Consider the following 18,502-nt stretch of genomic DNA (forward strand, 5'->3'; position numbering starts at 1 on the left):
TTAGTGACAAGGTAATATAGGCTTATAGACATTGGAATAATTAGTAATTATTTAGGTAAATAAATGAGCAATAAAACACCCATTAGTTCTTATGTTTACCGTTCGCTTTTGAGTCACCAAGTTGATCCACAACTCGAATAAGTTAAATCGGATTTTTGGACTGGTTTTTTTGGATGGATTCGACTCTTTTGTTCCGCTCTACTCGTCCCAAGTGTAGTTAATGGACCGATAAGTCTCGATCGGCTGATATGACTTGAATTTCCAAAGTGTCCGAATAGAGGCCCGAATCCCCATCCGAACACCCGATGCTCGTGAGAGGCCATAGTCTACAGCACGTGATCGGTCAAAAATAAAACAACAAAAGCGCAGCCTGACGTCCCCAAGGTAGGCATCGGGTCGGATTTTATGGGAACCTATTAGATCCGATCCGAAAAATGCAGGTTCGGGTTTATAGATCTGGGTTGGAACCCAACCGAACTCAATTCACATATAAAACAAAGATATAAAATGGGGTTGAGACGGGTCAAGATTTATGGGGATGGGGTGGGAATAGGTTAGATTTAATTCGGGTTTACGGGAATAGGTTATGAGGATAATAATCGGGTCGGGTTCGGTTCCGGTTTAAATCCGACCCCTACTCAACCCGTGCCCACCTCTAAGTCACGCCCGCCTCTAATCTTTTTTGTTGAATTTTTTCCGTCTGTTTTCTCCTGGCCATAAAATAAGTCATTGGCCACACCCTTATGCAGCTGGTCCCATGTTGATGGCAATGTCATCAGCAATTAATATCCAGCCAAGTTTCTTAACGTCGAGACCTGACGAGCAAACCTTCAGCCGTTTTCCCGAACTCCAGTGCGGATCCACCGAGAACTCTCTACGTCGCCTCCGCAGCACCGCACTTGTAAATTCATAAATTCTTCCCTGCTGTAAGAAGACAAAGATCTCGGTTAATCAGGGTTTTGTAACGAAAGAGAAGCCAATAAAGCGGTTTGCAGCTCGGACTTCACTGCGTCTCCGCAGCTGGCATAGCTCGTTGTGGTGTCTGTAGTAGTTTTTTTTTTTTTTTTTTAATTAGTTTTGGTGTTCTTTTATGTGGTATTTATTTAAGTAAAGGAGGATCGAGAAATGCCGACGCTTCGGCGACGGAAGGCTTCGGAGCCGCAGAAGACTCCGCCGGAGGATAAGAAGCAGAGCGAGGAGGATAAGAAGAAAGAGAAGAGCAGAAACGAGGTCCATGAGAAAAAGAGGAAGAAGTGGTCTTGTGTGGATAGTTGTTATTGGTTGATTGGTTGTATCTGTTCGATATGGTGGTGTCTCCTGTTTTTGTACAATGCGTTGCCGGCTTCGATTCCTCAGTACGTGACGGAGGCGATAACCGGGCCTATGCCACACCCACCGGGAGTGAAATTACAAAAAGAAGGGTTGAAAGTCAACCATCCAGTGGTGTTCGTTCCGGGGATTGTCACTGGAGGACTGGAATTGTGGGAGGGGCATCAGTGCGCGGATGGATTATTTAGGAAGCGACTATGGGGCGGTACATTTGGGGAAGTCTATAAGAGGTAAAGTTTATTCAGCTGTGACTCCATCAGCTGACTGTTAGTTATATTAAATAGCACATTTTGAATTTTTGTAATTCAAACACTTTGAACTCCTAAACTGGTTTCAAAGTTATTCAATTTGCTGGTGGTCTACTTGTGCTGCAACCTAATTTGCAGTTATTATCTTGCAAATACTGGTGTTGTTCTACCACTTAGGACTCAGAAAACATATGGTAGAGTTAGTAGTTATTAACTAATTCTGATGTGGAATTTTTACTGAAAATAAAAATTGGCAGGTGTTTTAACTAAGTTGTCCTTTATAACGATTATATTACCAGTTGGACTGCTCATTTTCTGAAATTTTCACCAAAGTAATTATCTTGTTTTGCATTTATCTTTTATATTATTTTCCCAAAGGAGTGGTTCTATGTTAAGTACTTGTACTTCAAGGTGATTTATTTAAAAAATTGTGCCACTTGACTGTTTAGTTCATGTCATTGGGTGATATGAATGTTCTATTTTTTATGTCATGTTTTTAGCTGGCGTATTTGGCTTTCTGGACAGATTTCTCATAAACATTGGAAGTATGTAACTTTGAATCGTTAATCATGTTAGACTTCATATGAGGATGATGAATATGCGTACAAATCTTTTGAGGGCTCAAGGAAAACGGAAGCAACTTTTTATATCATATAAATCTTAAGTAATGGAAGGTCAAGTGCGACCTTTGGAAGAAAGGTTGCATCATCATCTATTATGGATGTTGTGCTGTTTGCAGAACTGGAAGTAGTACTTAATGGTCCTTAGAAGTGTTACTCCATGTCATAATCATGCATTTTGGGTGATAGGCTTCCTGTTAGAGTAGGATAAGGAAAAAAATCCTTAGAAAACCTTCTCTTTTATTCTTTTTTTATGTGTGCTTGTAAGGATAGGAGGAAACAGAAGAATGAACAAAATTGCATCATTTTGTAGATAATGTTTGTTGAAGTTCTCTTAATGTTGGTGCTTTCTTGATCCAACCATGCTGTTTGTTGGGATCCAGTCAAATTGAACGTTCGTGGAATTTTATTGCCTCTTAGTTATGGTGAGCTACAACATGCAGGTTTTGCATGTCATTATTTTACTTATAGTTGATCAAAACATTAAGAGTTAGCAAGAAGTTGAAAATTTAACTGGAATCTGGTAACATTAACATGATAGAACACACACATCCATCTCTGCTTCAGTGCTAGACATTTTGCCTCTAGGCCCAAAAAAAAAACCTTTTGGTGGAACGATGAATATCCAATCAGGACAACTGAGGGGATATCTACTGTGCTGCAAGGTTTTGATTGCATACAATATTTTTAGCTAAGAAATCGGCTAAAGAGTTAGCTTTATGCGAGAGCTTGAAATTGAGATGAAATTTGCCATATCACAAGCATTTTTTTCCAATATATTGCTCTAGGCTTCAATGGCTTGAACCATTCCGTCTCATCCTGCTGCTGCTACTGTGGAGTCCTCTTCAGTGATTGACTCAAGAAGAACTGCAGATATGTCTTGATTTCCTGTATTAGAGTGGAGTTTCACTATCCGGAGTTGACAATGCCCATGGAACTAGGGCATGTAAGGATCATGTGGCCATTGTTGTCCGAAGCACCTTCCACAGCCAGCCAGACTGTAGTTACACATGGAGCTAAGGTCAACTCAATTTGACATAACTGCTTTGGGGAGGTACTCAAGGTGTTCCAAGTCTTAGGTGGCAGCTACCCGCTTGGTGAATTAGCTTCCGTAAACTCTTAGTTGTTGCACATGAGAAGATGCCTGGATCCTTGTGATAACGTTCAAGAGTCAAGTAAGAGTCAATAAAGTTATTAGGAGAAGAGTTAATTGAATTGTAGTTGGTTTGGGTCAAGAGTCTAGTTAGAAGTCAGCTAAGTTTGAACCTTGGGTTCATGGTTTATTTTAGAGGGAGAGGACAATAGTCTGTTTACTGGACAACTTATGGGCTGCGAGAATGAGAGAAGAGAGTGATTACTGTTATGTTTGCTGAAATTGACACAACTCATGGGCCGAGCATGGAAGTCACTGATTTAAACCAGACCCAACTTGGAGGTTGTCACACTATTCTCGTCAACCATCAGCTATCTCATGTGTACACCACGCTCTGAAACCTCATTCCCTCCATGTGCAAATTTTACATCTGCCATTATTCCCTAAAAAAAGCTTAAGAAAACAAATGTGTCTATTATTTATGAGGGAATGCTAGAGAAAGAGACAGAGGGGTCAAGTTAGATTGTTCACTGGACAGCCCTACTGCTGCCTCTTACAAGCTTTCCCCCCCTCATCTCTTTTTCCTCTGTTGCTTCCTCTTCTCTCATTCTAAATCTTAATCTCTTCTTGCATCTACCTTTCTTTCCTGCTTCTTTATGCTGATGGTGCTCAAAGCATGAGGCTATAAGGAGTGATTATTATGTTAACACTGTACCAGAGCCAGTAATAGGCCTGGCATCTACTTAAAAAGTTTCTTGCTCGTAGTTTGTCCTATTTCTTTGAAAAAATTTAATCCTTTTGGGTGAGTTCACTGTTTATGACTTCTGTATTTTCTTGAGTAATTTTGGTTTCAACATCTATTTTTGTCCCCTTTTTATTGAAAATATTTTTTGTCTGCTTTCTCCTACTTGTTTAGTCTTGGTGGTCTAATTTACTTTTTGAGTAATCTGGGCTGTCTAAATAGAGTTGCTGGAAATCTTTTATATTGTTGATTTACAGTCTTTGGGTCCTGGATAACCTAATTGGGTTTCCTATTTCTGAGCTAAGGAAAACCCTTACTCTCTTGTTGCTGAAGGTGATTTTTTCATCCGTATTATTGTTTATGCTGCTTTTATTTGGCACAAACAAAATTTAAACTTGAACCTTTGTTCCTTCTCTTCTCTTTTTAAAAGCTTATGAAATACTTGTTAGAATTTTATTCATCTCTTCTTTTGTGATCTCACCCACTTGGATCAATTATGGCTGCCTAATCTGATCAATCTACACCAGAATAGTATTTAAAATTTTTAAAAATCAACTCCCCTCAATAATATAGAGGAGAGTATTGCGAATTATGTTGTGCATCAACGAGCATGAAGAAACCAAGTGGAAGTCCAAGCATCTAGCTCACAATCTTCCAAGGGCATGCATATTTTGTCTGATGATAAATACAAGGCATTTAAAAAAACTAAGAGTATGCTCAAGGCGTGTCTTGTCTTTGCCCCATGTGTGATTTGGGGGAGAGAAATAAAAGATGCTTTTGTCAAAGCTCCTCTCCTGGGAAGGTTGTTGCTGAGAAGACCCTATCCCATTTGATTTCCTGTTTATGCTCTTTTGATATCTTGAGGAAATTAAATGTGGGGTAATCAGAAGTAATCGGTCTCAGATTGCTAACATTTCTCATCCTAAGCGACTGATCCAAATGGAGTGGAAACCCCCTGAAAATGACCTTATCAAACTTAATTGCAATGGATCTTCTCTCGATAATCCTGGGCCTTATGGTTTTGATGGAGTTTTCCAGAATTCTAATGGTGCTGTGATCTCCTCTTTTGCTGGACCTTGTGGCATTTCTGATTCCACCATGGCTGAACTTCAAGCTTTAGAACACAAATTAAGAATTTTTAAAGATCGCATCTCTTGGATGCTTTCTGTTTAAGGAGATTCAGAAATGTCAATGGCTGGTGCATGGACAACAAACCCCCTCCTTGGTGCATGTTGGAATGTTATTTTGAAATTCAAGATCCTTTGAAAGATGTTGTTTCTACGTAATCTCATGTACCTAGGTCAACAAATAATGTTGTTGATTCTTTAGCTAAAGAGGGGGTTACTTGTTTAGCCTTTGGGTTTTTTTAATGTTGTAAAGTTGGGTCCAAGGCCCATCCCAAAATGACTAGCCAACTTAGGAAGCTTCTTTTCCAACTAATAAACTCAACATCTTTCTACTCATTAATCTATGTGGGACTATTCCTTAGCACTCCCCCTAACGTGTAGGCCTTTTTTGTGGCTCTACAAGTGGATAATTTAGGTGGAGACTCACATATGAATACCTGCTCTGATACCAATGTGCCCTTTCTCAAAAAAAAAAAAATCATATTTTGCAAACTATACTGGCCTCTATAGTTGTGGGATTTCTTAGTGCTCCTTCTCTAATCTCCCTCTTGGATCATTGGTTTTAGAGATTTCTTAGTGCTGCTTCTCTAGTCTCCCTCTTGGATCATTGTTTTAGAGCATTTAAACGTATGACAGATTTGAAAAGCATATAGTACTTTCATCCTTGTAATAGAAAGATTTGTCTTGTTGCCTAATATGTCCCAGTCTCGAGTACATGGCTTTGAGACATCTATGGTCTTTCCAAATTTATCTTTTTCAAATGTCCCTAATGTATGAAATCTTCATTCGAGTCCTTTATTTTTTTAGTAAGCTTAGTAAGCATCTTAGTTGTTCTATTACTCTTTTTCCTACTCACTGTACCTTTCAGGTTCTGCAGATAAAGCGGGTGGTTGGTGCATGTTGTGAGCTTGTTGGTCTTATTATAATGACAAAAAATTGTCCTAGCATCAACAACAGCAGTTTTCCTACTGTTGTATTCCTACAGGCTTGGATGTCCATTAGTTTATTTGTTATAGTGACAGATTTCATTCTTGAAGACCATGTGTAAGTTATAGGGAAATCTATATGAGTTTCTAGACTTACTTGTTATCAATGTTTTGTTATTTCCAATTAAGTAATTTCAAATTGAGTAGATATTTCATTACAATCTGATGTGTATGGAAAAGTTATAGGGATTCTTGAACTAAAGAGCATTTCTGTCCTTTTACCCAAAATCACTTGAGTGATGAATTTAAGAGGAACACAGCTCCTTTCTGGCTGCTTCTTCCTTTCTCTCTTCTCTCTTCTCTCTTCTCTCTTCATTTTTCCTCTCCTTTCTCTTATTTTCTCTTATTTTTACATCTTTATCAAATTCTTTATAACAAAGGTATCTTATATGAAACATCTTGTTCATATACACGGCAAAATGGTGTTACTGAGAGGAATACTAGGCATCTATTTGAAGTGGCAAAGAGTATCTTTGTGGGCAGAAATTTGGTGATCTGGTGAAGTAAAAAGCAATTCTGTTGCAAGATGAAGTGCAAAAGCAGAGTTGCTGAGCTGTAGCTGATGCAATACACGAGATAATGCCTTTGAATTGTTTACTTCAGCAATATACTTACAAGTTGAGGAGCCTATGATTTTGTTTTGGGGTAGTAAAGCTACTCTATATATACGCAGTTATATGAGCAAACCAAATGTCATAAATTTGATTGTCACTTTTCAAAAAAAAAAAGAGATATAAAATTATCCTCACAGAGCATGTTTCATTATAGAATCACCTTGCAGATGTGTTTAAAACAGCATTAATTATTGCTCATTTATCTCATGTTAGTTTCAAAGCTGGGTATTGGGGGTGGATTGTTTGAGATAAGGGCATATTTGTTGATATAGTTATTTCAAGTTATATTTGGGTTTACTGAAATTAAGTTAGTCTAGTATTTTATTTGGGTTTACTTAATTGCCCCTGTTTACTCATTCTTTAAGTTAGGGGCATATTTGCACTTGGGTTGTGTTAGACTGTTCACTCTGCAGCCCTCCTGCCTCTCTCTTCTTCTTCCTCTCTTCCTTCCTCACGTTTCGCTTTAAACCCAATCCATTCCTGATCAGTTTCTCTTCTCTCCTTTCTGTTGACTATGCCTAATGTGGTTGAAGTGTGAGCTACATGCTAAACATGTCCTAGGTATAGGGTTGAAAGTTACAGGTGAACCTTAAGCCAGATAGCTGTACCCTTGTAGCTCCTCTCTCTCTCTCTCTCTCACTTTCCTCAAAATAAGCCGTGCATGCTGGCTAGGCAGTGACACCATTTCTCCTGGATATGTTGGCTGGAAGCTGCTGGTACTTCACACTTCTCAGGAAACACATTTCTCTTAGAAGTTCAATCTGGGTGATCCTCTGGACTGGTTACAGCATCTTTGTGCAACACATGACTCCTTCTCTCATCTAAAGGAGTACTGTACTGCTACTCTCTTTAACTTTCCATTTATTGTATTGTGGTTAGCATTTTATGCTGTGCCCCAGATGCTGGATTCTTCAAGCAAACTCTTAGTTGGAAAATGTTCACATTCATTTGCTATTCTTTCCCATCAAAGAAAATTAGACAACTAATGATTGGCTAATTGGCACTGATTTCATTTTCTAAAAAGACAGATGACCAGTGTTTCCTTTTGAACTTATCTTTTCTATTCTTTTTTTTTTGTAAATTTTTTATATGGTGCTTGGGGACATGGTAAGTTGATTTTATTTTTATTTTTTGTTATTTTTATTTTTTATTTTTTGTAGTGCGGTGTTCTTCTTAGATCTAAGAGATGGTTCTAATTGTATTAACATTTTTCTTGTCTTATTGCAGGCCCTTGTGTTGGATAGAGCATATGTCTCTTGACAATGAGACTGGATTAGATCCCCCAGGAATAAGAATTAGGCCTGTTACAGGACTTGTGGCTGCAGATTACTTTGCTCCTGGATATTTTGTCTGGGCAGTTCTAATTGCTAATTTAGCACGCATTGGTTATGAAGAAAAAAATATGTATATGGCGGCATATGATTGGAGGATCTCCTTTCAGAACACTGAGGCAATATTTTCCGTTTCCTTCACTTTCAAAAAACAAAATTTAAATTTTCCTTTACTTTCAGAAAACAAAATTTTGCTTTCCCTTTGTTCCCTAACAAGAAATTTTCTTGATACTTCTTCCTTCCTGTGTGAGTTCTGTTACGGGTTTACACGTCTCTTGATATTGGGAACATATGCTTACTGTTTTCTGTTTAAATTGGAGTCAACAGGTGAGGGATCAAACACTTAGTCGAATAAAAAGTAATATAGAGCTTATGGTGGCTACTAATGGTGGTAAAAAAGTGGTTGTAATTCCACATTCTATGGGTGTTCTGTACTTTCTACATTTTATGAAGTGGGTTGAAGCACCAGCTCCAATGGGTGGTGAGGGTGGCTCAGATTGGTGTGCTCGCCATATTAAAGCAGTGATGAACATTGGTGGACCCTTTTTAGGAGTTCCAAAAGCTGTTGCTGGACTTTTCTCAGCTGAAGCTAGAGATGTTGCCGTTGCAAGGTTCTTACTCAACAACTTCCATGTAGTCTCATTTTCGTTTCATTGCTTACTAAATCTGAGATCCAGTTTGTGAAATAAAATTTTACAGAGCACTTGCTCCGGGTGTGTTAGACTCTGATTTATTTGGCCTGCAAACTTTACAACATATTATGCGGATGACACGAACTTGGGATTCAACCATGTCAATGATACCAAAAGGTGGTGACACCATATGGGGGGGCCTTGACTGGGCACCTGACGAAGGCTTTGATTGCACTCCTAAGAAACAGAGAAACAATGATGCTAAGCATGGGCGTGGCAACCAGACAGAAAATATGAAAATTAAATCAAAAGGAATTAATGATGGAAGGATTATATCTTTTGGAAAAGATGTGGCTGTGTTACCATCATTGAAGATTGAAAGGCTGGATTTTAGGGTAAGTCTTATGGGTATTATCCTATTTCATTTTATCCTATTTTAAATGAAATACTTGCTGTTAAAAAAAATCTCATCTTGGTGCTAACATATGTAGGATGCTGTTAAAGGTAGCAAATTTGCTTCCCCAAATGTATCCTGCCATGATGTTTGGACTGAGTACCATGAAATGGGATGGGGTGGTATTCAAGCAGTTGCTGATTACAAAGTTTATACCGCTGGGTCACTTCTGGATCTCCTTCAATTTGTTGCTCCAAAGATGATGCAGCGTGGAGGGGCCCAATTCTCCTATGGAATTGCAGACGATTTGGATGACCCAAAATATCAGCACTATAAATATTGGTCTAACCCCCTGGAGACAAAGTAAGTATTTTACCTTTCTCTTGGTTAATATAAGTTTCTTCTTGGTTAAATTGCATGGAAGAATGGTAAGAGTCCTTTTATGGGGCTGTATTTGTGGGAGAGGTTGCTTGGACAAGAGAAGAAATTAGGAAAGTCAAGAGATAGGAGAAAGAGAAGAAAAAGATGAGAAAAGATTTTGAGAAAGAGGGGGCTATCTGGTTGATCGAGAACTTGACCCAGTAATCTTATTTATAGTCTAGCTTATACAAGAATGGAAAATATGCCCTTCACTTTAGGTTATCTCTCTGGTTGCTTACTTTCTGCTGAGAATTTTTTGCAGGTTGCCGGATGCTCCTGACATGGAGATCTATTCCATGTATGGAGTAGGAATTCTCACTGAAAGATCATATGTTTACAAGATATCTCCCTATGCCGAATGTCACATCCCCTTCCAAATTGATACATCTGCTGGGGCTGGACAAGATGAGAACTGCTTACAAGGAGGAGTTTACTTAACAAATGGAGATGAGACTGTGCCTGTTCTAAGTGCTGGCTTCATGTGTGCAAAAGGTTGGCGTGGGAAAAACCGATTCAACCCGTCAGGCATTCGGACATATATTAGGGAATATGATCATGCACCACCTGCAAATCTCTTGGAGGGACGTGGGACACAGAGTGGTGCCCATGTTGACATAATGGGTAACTTTCAGCTGATGGAAGATATTATAAGAGTTGCAGCTGGGGCTACTGGGGAGGACTTGGGCGGTGATCAAGTTCATTCTGATATCTTCAAGTGGTCTGATAAAGTCAGTCTAAAGCTCTAGTCTCCAAAGGTAGTAGCAAGTACATGCCGAGTTTTTTATTTTATTTTATATTCATTTTACAGCAGAATGATATATCATCCATTTTTTTCCACGAGGAAACACAACTGGAAATGCAATTGAAAGAAAGTTCTTCCTATGATTTTTAATCTGATTTCATTGAAGCTCTTTTCCGAGGGTTTGCATTGAGCAAATTTGATCGAATTGCCCTTCATCCTTTGAGCTGCCATTTTACAGTGAGAGAGACTGCCTTGAATTGATTAATTTCAGAGTTATTAGTGACCTCCAGATTACCTGAAATAGTGCAAGAAGAGCATAAGTAGGAAAAAGGTGGTAATGCTTTTGAGTGGAAAAATATGCATCTTGAACTAGAAATTTTCTATATAATTCCAGCCGAATTGATTAACTATATCTATTCGTGTGAGTGTCTCTCACCATAATATTCATCATTTTGATCACCTAAAAGACATGATGGATGCAACTGAATCTACTCTACAAAATTTTGCTTGAACTTCTTATTGGAATATGTAATCTGCAGTCTAGTCTAGTAGATTTCAATGTGGAGGCTTGTTATGAATAAGGAGGAAAAGAATAACAGATAAAAAGAGAAGTTGCAAAAAAATAAAATTAAGCTGTCTCTACCTGCTACACCTTAGGCATCTTGAGAGTCTGAAGACTTGTTTGGCTTGAATCATTCTTTTGGCAATCCCTTTTCTGACATATTCTTTTCATGCACATTAACTAGATGTTTGTCAAGATATACCTTGTTTGTGTTGTGTAAGAAAGGTAGACTAAGTAACATTATTATCATCTCCATTGCAAGGAAATATGCTTCTAGGTTGATTCTAATGAAGTTATTTTTTTAATACAAAAATAATGCATTTACCCACCTGGATTAATTTACTCCCTCTCTCTCTCTCTCTCTCTCTCATGCATTGTTTGGATTTCTTATGATCAAGGTTGCAGCTTGGACTTACGTACTGGAGTGTTTGAACACTAAAATCTTGTATAGAAACCTTCTTAAGGGCCCCAGGTGCAGAGATGCAATATTGCTGTTAAAGGACAGAGCAATGTTGCTGTATAGGGGAATTCTCTGCACAAGTGCTTGCTTGTATTCGATCTGTTTCTATAACCAAATGCTGGTTGATAGAGGTCAAAATTATTGCATCATATGACTAGGTGGAACTTTTTCTTTTTAATTTTTATAAAATATTTGTGATTCACCATTTTTTAACATATGTGAATAATAGAAAAAGTTAGATGGTTGATAGTGGAAGTCACTACTGGTGACCTGATTTATCCAAGCTGCATGCTTTTTTTATTATTATTATTATTATTATTATTTATGTTTGGTTTAGCTTCTTGATGAATTGTAAAAAGGCTGTGTAATGCTGGCTTGATATGTGGTGCTAATGGTCACATGGGATTAGGGGTGGCATCAAACTGAGCCGGTTCGCTAATGGTTCGAGCTCGGCTCGGTTTGGTTCAAATAAACTGGATCTCGAATCGAATTTGAGATCGGGTTTTGGGTTTGTTTAAGTAAACGAATTGAACTTGAATGAGCAACGGTTCGGTTCGCAAGCTCGCGAGCCAGCTCATTTACTTAAACCAGCAGGAGCTGGGAGGGGCGATTTATTTGGGGAGTTTAGCATCTTCCGCTTCGGGCATATCCAAAATAGAGGAGGTGTTTCGAGTTTCGACATAAGAATAAGGGAGCCAGGCCATGACTCCTCTCTGCCTCCAGAAAATTGATTCCTCTTGCCATGTACATCTTCCATCGTTTGCAATTTTTCCGTTGCTCTTGTAGATTTGGGCATTGCCGACGGAAGTCATAGGTAAGTTTGATTTCCTTCAACATTATTCTTTGCCTGGATGCAAATTGCAAAAATTTTGAATCTTAGGTGTCTGCAATTTCTCCGCCGCTCTAGCCGATTTGGGTGCTACCAACGACTTGGGCATTGCCATCTTGAGCGTTGCCGATGGAAGTCTCGAAACCAACTGGTATCAACCTTACCTATTTTATCTTTAACCACTGATTTCTCTTCTCTTTTTTATTCTCCTCTTTTCGATTTCTCTCTTTAAACAGTGCTTGGTCTGATAGATTAAACAAAGAGAGTCGAAAGAGGAGCACATTTTTTTATCAGAAGCTTGACTGTGAAAAGGCTAAGGAGAGTCCTGTCGGAATTTGAAAATTACTTTTTCTGATTTGTCAAGTTAATCGGAAATAATTTCCCCAAATGTGGTTTTACCCGCCAAGCGGACCGGACCGTTGCATTTGCTCCACGCTGTGAACTCCTATGGCTTCGTGTCTTCATGCATGCTACTATTCACTGTTAACCGTTGATCTCCAAGCTACTTGTAAGCCTATCTTCGTTGTTTTCTTCGCATGATACGAGCCCATCGCTCGTCCTCCACTCACTGCAGTGTACAAGTTGGGAAGGCCTACGTCTGATCACATCATAAGCGTCTTCAGAGCTACTGCATTGTTGATTCATTGTTATCAAGTAAGCTTTTGAACTTCTTTTATTTCTCTTTTTCAGTAGTTGTTATTTATGGTATGTTTTGCTGATTTTCCTTTATTAATTGTACTATTTTGTTTACCAGTGAGCTAGTGTGTGTCTCCTGGTTGATTTTGCAGCAACCTCGTTGATTATAAGATGATTTGCTGTAATTTGGGGAGAAAATTAGTTTTTCCTGTATGTAAAGTAGTCTTGTTTTGCAACTATTAATTAAGGTTTTGGTTTCTATGCAGGAAGGATTTAACTCGTTTGACTATGTCCAAACAAATTTTGTGCAGTACAAAATTGTTAAAACACGAGAGAATGTAGGTTTGAAAAACACGAGAATGGTTTGACAAATTTGTCACGATGCTCATGTACAATTTTATGCAGAGTTTATGTACAATTTTAAGTAAATTTTTTGCATAATTTTATGTACAGTTTATTTGACATGTATTTTATGCAAAGTTTTAAATATAGGTTGGAGCTCGATTCTAATTTTAGGCTCGAGGTTGATCTCGAGAGCAAGCTTGAGTTCGAAGTATTTAGATAAAGCCCAACTCGAGCATATGCAGGTTCAAGTTTGGCTCAACTCGATGCAACCCCTGCTTGGGATGAGCTCAGAAGGCTGTAGAGTACTTCATAGCTGAATCCATGTAGAGGCGAGGTGAATCATCAAATCCATGCACTCCCTTCAGTGAAGTGCATCATGTCTTCATGTGATACACACATCCAAAGACTAAAGGTCTGCCTCTAATAAGATATGGTGATTCTTTGGTGTAGATTCCTAGAATTTATTTCTTGAAGTTGTTCGAAAAGAAAATATTGGGAATGAGCCTTTTGGGTCAATGGCTATTGGGGGGGTGGGGGTGGGAGAGGGGAGGCGATCTTCAGTTCAAGTCTTGTTGGGGAAAATGAGTCATGCATAATCGACATTCAAAAAAAAAAAAAGTTAGGTGTTGAATTTTCTTAATTGAATAAGTCCTTGATGCTAACATTTGTTACAAACTCCAGGTACCATTTAACTTTTTAAAGAATCTATTTTCTATGCATGATTTTAACAGAATTTTATTTTGTATTTTTTTCTTCTTTTTGGACAAGACTTTCCAAATTGAAGGCTTCAAGTTCTAATTTCCAAGAGCAGATATGAATATGAATTTTTCACCACAAAATGAATGCAGATTTATTTGTCAAGTGAGATCTTCCTTCTGATGCTAACTTTTTGTTGTTGTAACCTTTCATGTTATTTGCTGATGTGGTGCGAGGATAGGAGAAATAAGAAGGAGAAAAGGAAAAAAGGCAGGAGATACTAAGATACTGGTGAAACTTGTAAGTTTGTGTTTCCCTTGATGCACACTTATCTTTTGCTAGCGTAATAGAGCAAGAGATGAGCTGGGAGATGAAACTTTCCTGAATGAGGGAGCAAAAAAGGATGGAAGGGGAGGGGATGACCTCGCCCTTCTTCTCTATATCACAAAATGTTAAAAGGAGAAGGGAGGTGCCTCTGTTCCCCGTTCTCAGTGCAAGAATCACTATGTCAGGAGAAAACCAGATGGGGAGGTGGGTTATCCGCCCCTTTTTACACTGAAAACTGAAAAGATACTACCATCTTGTCTCAATTATAAACCTTTAAAAATCTTGTTAAATAATAAACAACCACATATTTCTCAACTATTGCAAAAAAAGAAAGGAAGGGCAGTAGAGAGACTCTCTTTGGTAGCCTCATATATGGCACCTCTCTCGTCATAATCGTGAGTGTCGGAGAATCTACTTTTCACTATTAGTAATCAAATGGATAACAAGAAGACTTGTTCTACTCTTAGTGAATTTGATTCTGTAAATATGACCTCTAAGTATTTGGGTCTGACACTGCAGAGATTAGAGAGGGGAGGAGATGCCTCAGCTTTTTCCATTGACAATGGGAGCTCCTATAGGTCAACAAGAGCTCCTGCACTCTAGTGAGAGGAAAAGATGGGAGAAGATGCTGATCCAGGCCCAATGTTCCTTTAGAGGTTCAAAAGGTAACAGAAAGAAGAGGAAAGCAGAAGCTTTTGGCGATCTGCTTGATTAAAGCCCAATTACAAATACATAGTCCTCAGATGTGCCACTATGCTTAATGCTTGTATATGTATCAAATGGATAATAATGAGGCTAGTTTATTCTAATCATATGGAGTGAGTCTCCTTCACACTCTCCATATAATTGGAGTAGATTAGCCCAATGCTTGCACATCTAACCCGTTTAGTTTATGCTATTTAGGGTCTATCCAGAACTCTAAAAGAAAAAGATAATAATAATTTGATCATTATTATTCTTAAAAATAATTAATAAAAATGAGATAATGGCCAGCATTGGTTACTGTTTTGGCATAGAAAAACATTTTTCAAGACAATTTGATCGTCCAAGAAATTCAGTCCACGCGCAAAATAACCGAAGCAACACATCGTCCACATCTGTTGTTTGTTTGCTCCACCTGGACGTAAATTTCAAAACACATTCTTCGGATTCACCGATCAAGGGACAGTTTGCTTAAAGTCCCCAGAGAAAATCACAACCCAACAGTAGATGGATTTGTGCTGTTTTGCAGCTCCAGGCGATATGGGTAGTGTTCAGACCCTCGTCTGCGTCAAACAAGTCAAGGAAGGGATGCCGGAGGGGGAGTGGGACGAGAGCATGCCGCTTCCCGGCGATATAATTGAAGGCATCGCAGAAGGTGAGTGCGGTGAAAATTTCATCTCGGCGAAAGGCAGGTCGGAACTGAGCTCGCAACTGGGAAGGCTCATTCGCCATGGGGGGGTTGTATGGGTGAAGGTTAGGCGTGGGAACGCGACGCTGAGACTGAAGGCTGGTGTTGTGCCGGAGAGATCATCTTCGAAGCTGCAGAAGAGATTCACTATTCGGGCAGCTTCCGATGATCGGCATGTGGCCGTCTTGGCGGATCTCACACTTGATCAGTGCTGCGAGCTCCAAGGTACTACTCCCATGGTTCTGCGCTTCCGCTAATATCAGTTACAACTGGTTGTCCAGGTTTAATTTCTTTCACTGATTACTGTAAGCAGTGCTCTTGTATCACAGAAATGAGCAGGAGGGTTGTGAACATCACGGATGGCGATGGTTTCATGAGAAAGGGTGTTAAATACGATTGGAAGAAGAAGCTTGGGACCTATTTACCAGACCAGCGATCCACCGTTATCAGCTCCATTCTCTTCCTGCCCGTCAACAACGAGCACACCGTCGAGGCCACAACCTCGAGGACCATGGCCTGGTTCTCAGCTGCAGTTTCTTCTGGGATTCCTCTCGTCTTCGTCAACATCCAGACGGAACAAATCGTCACATCGGTAACTAACCATTTTACTGGTGATTTGTTTCATCGATCAGCATGGACACCTCAAAATAGTGGAGCCTAAATTTTCTTGCAGGAGAGAAGCGGTATCGGAGGCAATTCACAGACATGGAGCATGTGGCATCAAAGCCCGAATCCGACCATTCAAATCTTGCAAGCCGTGAGGATTTGGTTCTTGCCTGGAGTTGCTGAGGTTCCCGTGATGCTGACGCCTGAAGCAGGTGAAACCCGGTTCGGCATGGACATCAAGCGGACAGAAGAGGTAAAGTTACTGTACCCCTTCTCTTCTTATTCTTCTTCTGATAGTGATCGACTCGTCTGGCTTGATAGGGTTTCATTTGCATCTACGGGGTGGCGAAGGGTTCAGCAGCGGACAGAGCCGGCCTGAGACAGTTGCGGGAGCAGGCGGCAGCCTCGGGGAAGCTGATGATCATCTCCCGCCTGGAAGGTCACAGCCTGATGCCATCTACAGTCTCCTCAACGGGTCTCATACATTGTTGTGATCATGCAGAGGTTAAACAAACCCTAGCTTCTGCAATCGAGCGAATGGATGGGATCGACCTCTACATCATGGCATGGCCAACAGAGAAAGGGTCTTATTCTCGATCTCCACAGCTCGTAGGTTATGATGCGCTTCGACCCCCCGATGATGCCAGCCTCAACCTGGGGTTCTCGGCTGGCTATCTTGCCTGACATAGACCTCAACCTTCTCTCTTATGTTGCTTTTGTTGCTCCATGTTTACATATACTTTTAAAAGTGAACCTTCTTTATATCTCTTACACGTTAATAATTGGATGGGTGGTTTACATATTGGTACTTACTGTGGTGCTTTTGGTTTCATGCTTTTCTCTATTATGATGGACCATGTGAATAAATAAATTCAAGATCTTTGTATTAATTGATGTTAAGGAATAGTCCTATATAGATTAATGAAAATAAATATGTTAAGTTTATTAGTTTTTTTTTAAGAGCATTACTCATTTTGAGATATGCCTTGACCCAATTTCATATGGTATAGAGCAGGAGGGGAAGTGTTAAGGAATAGTTCAATGGATTAATGAGAACAAATATGTTTTGTTTATTAGTTGGAAAAAAGGTTTATTAAGAAGACTAGTCATTTTGGGATAGGTCTTGGCTCCAACTTCATAATTGATTTATGTAAAATTATTCTGCAAAATATATGATTTAAGGCACGATGTTAGTGTAGTCGGGAATTCAAGGAGAATCGATCCTCGTAGGGCAAAAAATTAGTAATTAATAACAAGAAACTAAGGGGGAGGGGGGGGGGGGGGGGGGGGGGGGGGGGGGGGGGTGTAGTCAACTTGTAGCTGATGATGAAGATCAGCCGCATTACATTGTTCATCAGTTTACGTCGTTAGTGGAGCGCCAGACTTCATGTCATCTGGATGTTGGGGATGAAGGCGGAACATCATCTCCACGTTATAAAAAATGAAAACTAGTTTCTGACCTTTTTTGCCAATCATTTGGATGAAGGAAACACAGGGGTTTGAACCCTCTACGTTTATTTTTTTTCCCCTCTCTCTCGCTCTCTTCTCATTTTTCATTTTCCCCCCTCTCCCGCACCCCCTCTCTCGTCACCCTGCGCCCCGACGTCTCTGCTCCCTCTCTTCTCCAGCCTCCGTCTCTCGGTCTTTTGTTGGACTCGCCCTCTCTCCCACACCCCTCTCTCGTCTCCGTGTCTCCATCTCTTCTCTCGGACTCGCTTTCCGTTTTTCTCTCTCGCTTCTCCCTCTCTCTTATCCCTCTTGGCCTCCCTCTCTTCTCTCTCTTCTCCCTCTCTTCTCCCTTTCAGCATCCCACTCCCGTCTCTCTCTCGCTATTCTCTTTTCCCCAAAAATACCTTCTGATTTTGTTCGATTTTCCCATTTTGATTTTGATTTTCTTTGATTTTGACATTTGGGCATCGATTGCTTAATTTCTACTTTGATCAAGCATCGATTTCCCCATTCGGCTTCGATTTTCCCCAAATTTCAGAAGGTATACAACATATTTACAATTTATGAGCCAAGAATTTGATTTCACTTTGTGGACCATTTTGTCTTCATTTCTTGAAGCTGACCTTTTTTCTTGTTATTTATTTTGTTAACTAAATATGTTTGTCAAACTTCTTGCTATGCATTGGCATTTTTGTGATGATTTAATTATCTTGAGTTGTTTGCTTATTGATTGATAACTTTATTAAAAGAAACAGCTGCTGGCATCGGTCAAAATTATTTTCACTTTGGATTAGTTTTTTACCTAGCAACCTAAAGGAATAGATTATGTTTAAAATTCTCCATGTATTTGTTTTGGACTTTAACTGGAAAATGTTAGTTTTTGCAAGTTAACGAATGCACTCTATAGACCATTTCAAGTTTATC

The 18,502-nt window shown here is 39.5% G+C and overlaps 2 protein-coding genes and 1 long non-coding RNA gene across 4 annotated transcripts; all 3 read left to right on the top strand.

The window, feature by feature from the left end:
* Positions 1-803: 803 nt before the first annotated feature.
* On the top strand, positions 804-13,128 carry LOC137960122 (phospholipid:diacylglycerol acyltransferase 1-like). The gene is made up of 8 exons (XM_068807621.1): positions 804-1,559; positions 7,987-8,209; positions 8,418-8,701; positions 8,790-9,117; positions 9,214-9,479; positions 9,799-12,280; positions 12,366-12,783; positions 13,032-13,128. The coding sequence occupies exons 1-6, from the start codon at positions 1,126-1,128 to the stop codon at positions 10,280-10,282; spliced, it is 2,019 nt and encodes a 672-aa protein (XP_068663722.1). The 5' UTR covers positions 804-1,125; the 3' UTR covers positions 10,283-12,280; positions 12,366-12,783; positions 13,032-13,128.
* Positions 13,129-13,233: 105 nt separating this feature from the next.
* LOC137958379 (uncharacterized) lies at positions 13,234-15,442 on the top strand. 2 transcript variants are annotated; one of them, XR_011113978.1, is made up of 4 exons: positions 13,234-13,522; positions 14,048-14,106; positions 14,653-14,798; positions 15,365-15,442. It is a non-coding gene; the product is annotated as an uncharacterized lncRNA (long non-coding RNA). The 2 variants fall into 2 exon arrangements; XR_011113977.1 differs by lacking the exon at positions 15,365-15,442 and having other exon boundaries at positions 14,653-14,909.
* An 8-nt stretch (positions 15,443-15,450) lies between these two features.
* On the top strand, positions 15,451-16,813 carry LOC137959633 (uncharacterized). The gene is made up of 4 exons (XM_068806987.1): positions 15,451-15,748; positions 15,853-16,115; positions 16,197-16,382; positions 16,451-16,813. The coding sequence occupies exons 1-4, from the start codon at positions 15,451-15,453 to the stop codon at positions 16,811-16,813; spliced, it is 1,110 nt and encodes a 369-aa protein (XP_068663088.1).
* Positions 16,814-18,502: the final 1,689 nt, after the last annotated feature.

The sequence above is a fragment of the Aristolochia californica genome, unplaced genomic scaffold, assembly GCF_029961685.1.
Source record: "Aristolochia californica isolate CCGP_79_NKW_82.1479 unplaced genomic scaffold, dmAriCali1.0.hap1 SCAF_3, whole genome shotgun sequence".
NCBI lineage: Eukaryota > Viridiplantae > Streptophyta > Magnoliopsida > Piperales > Aristolochiaceae > Aristolochia > Aristolochia californica.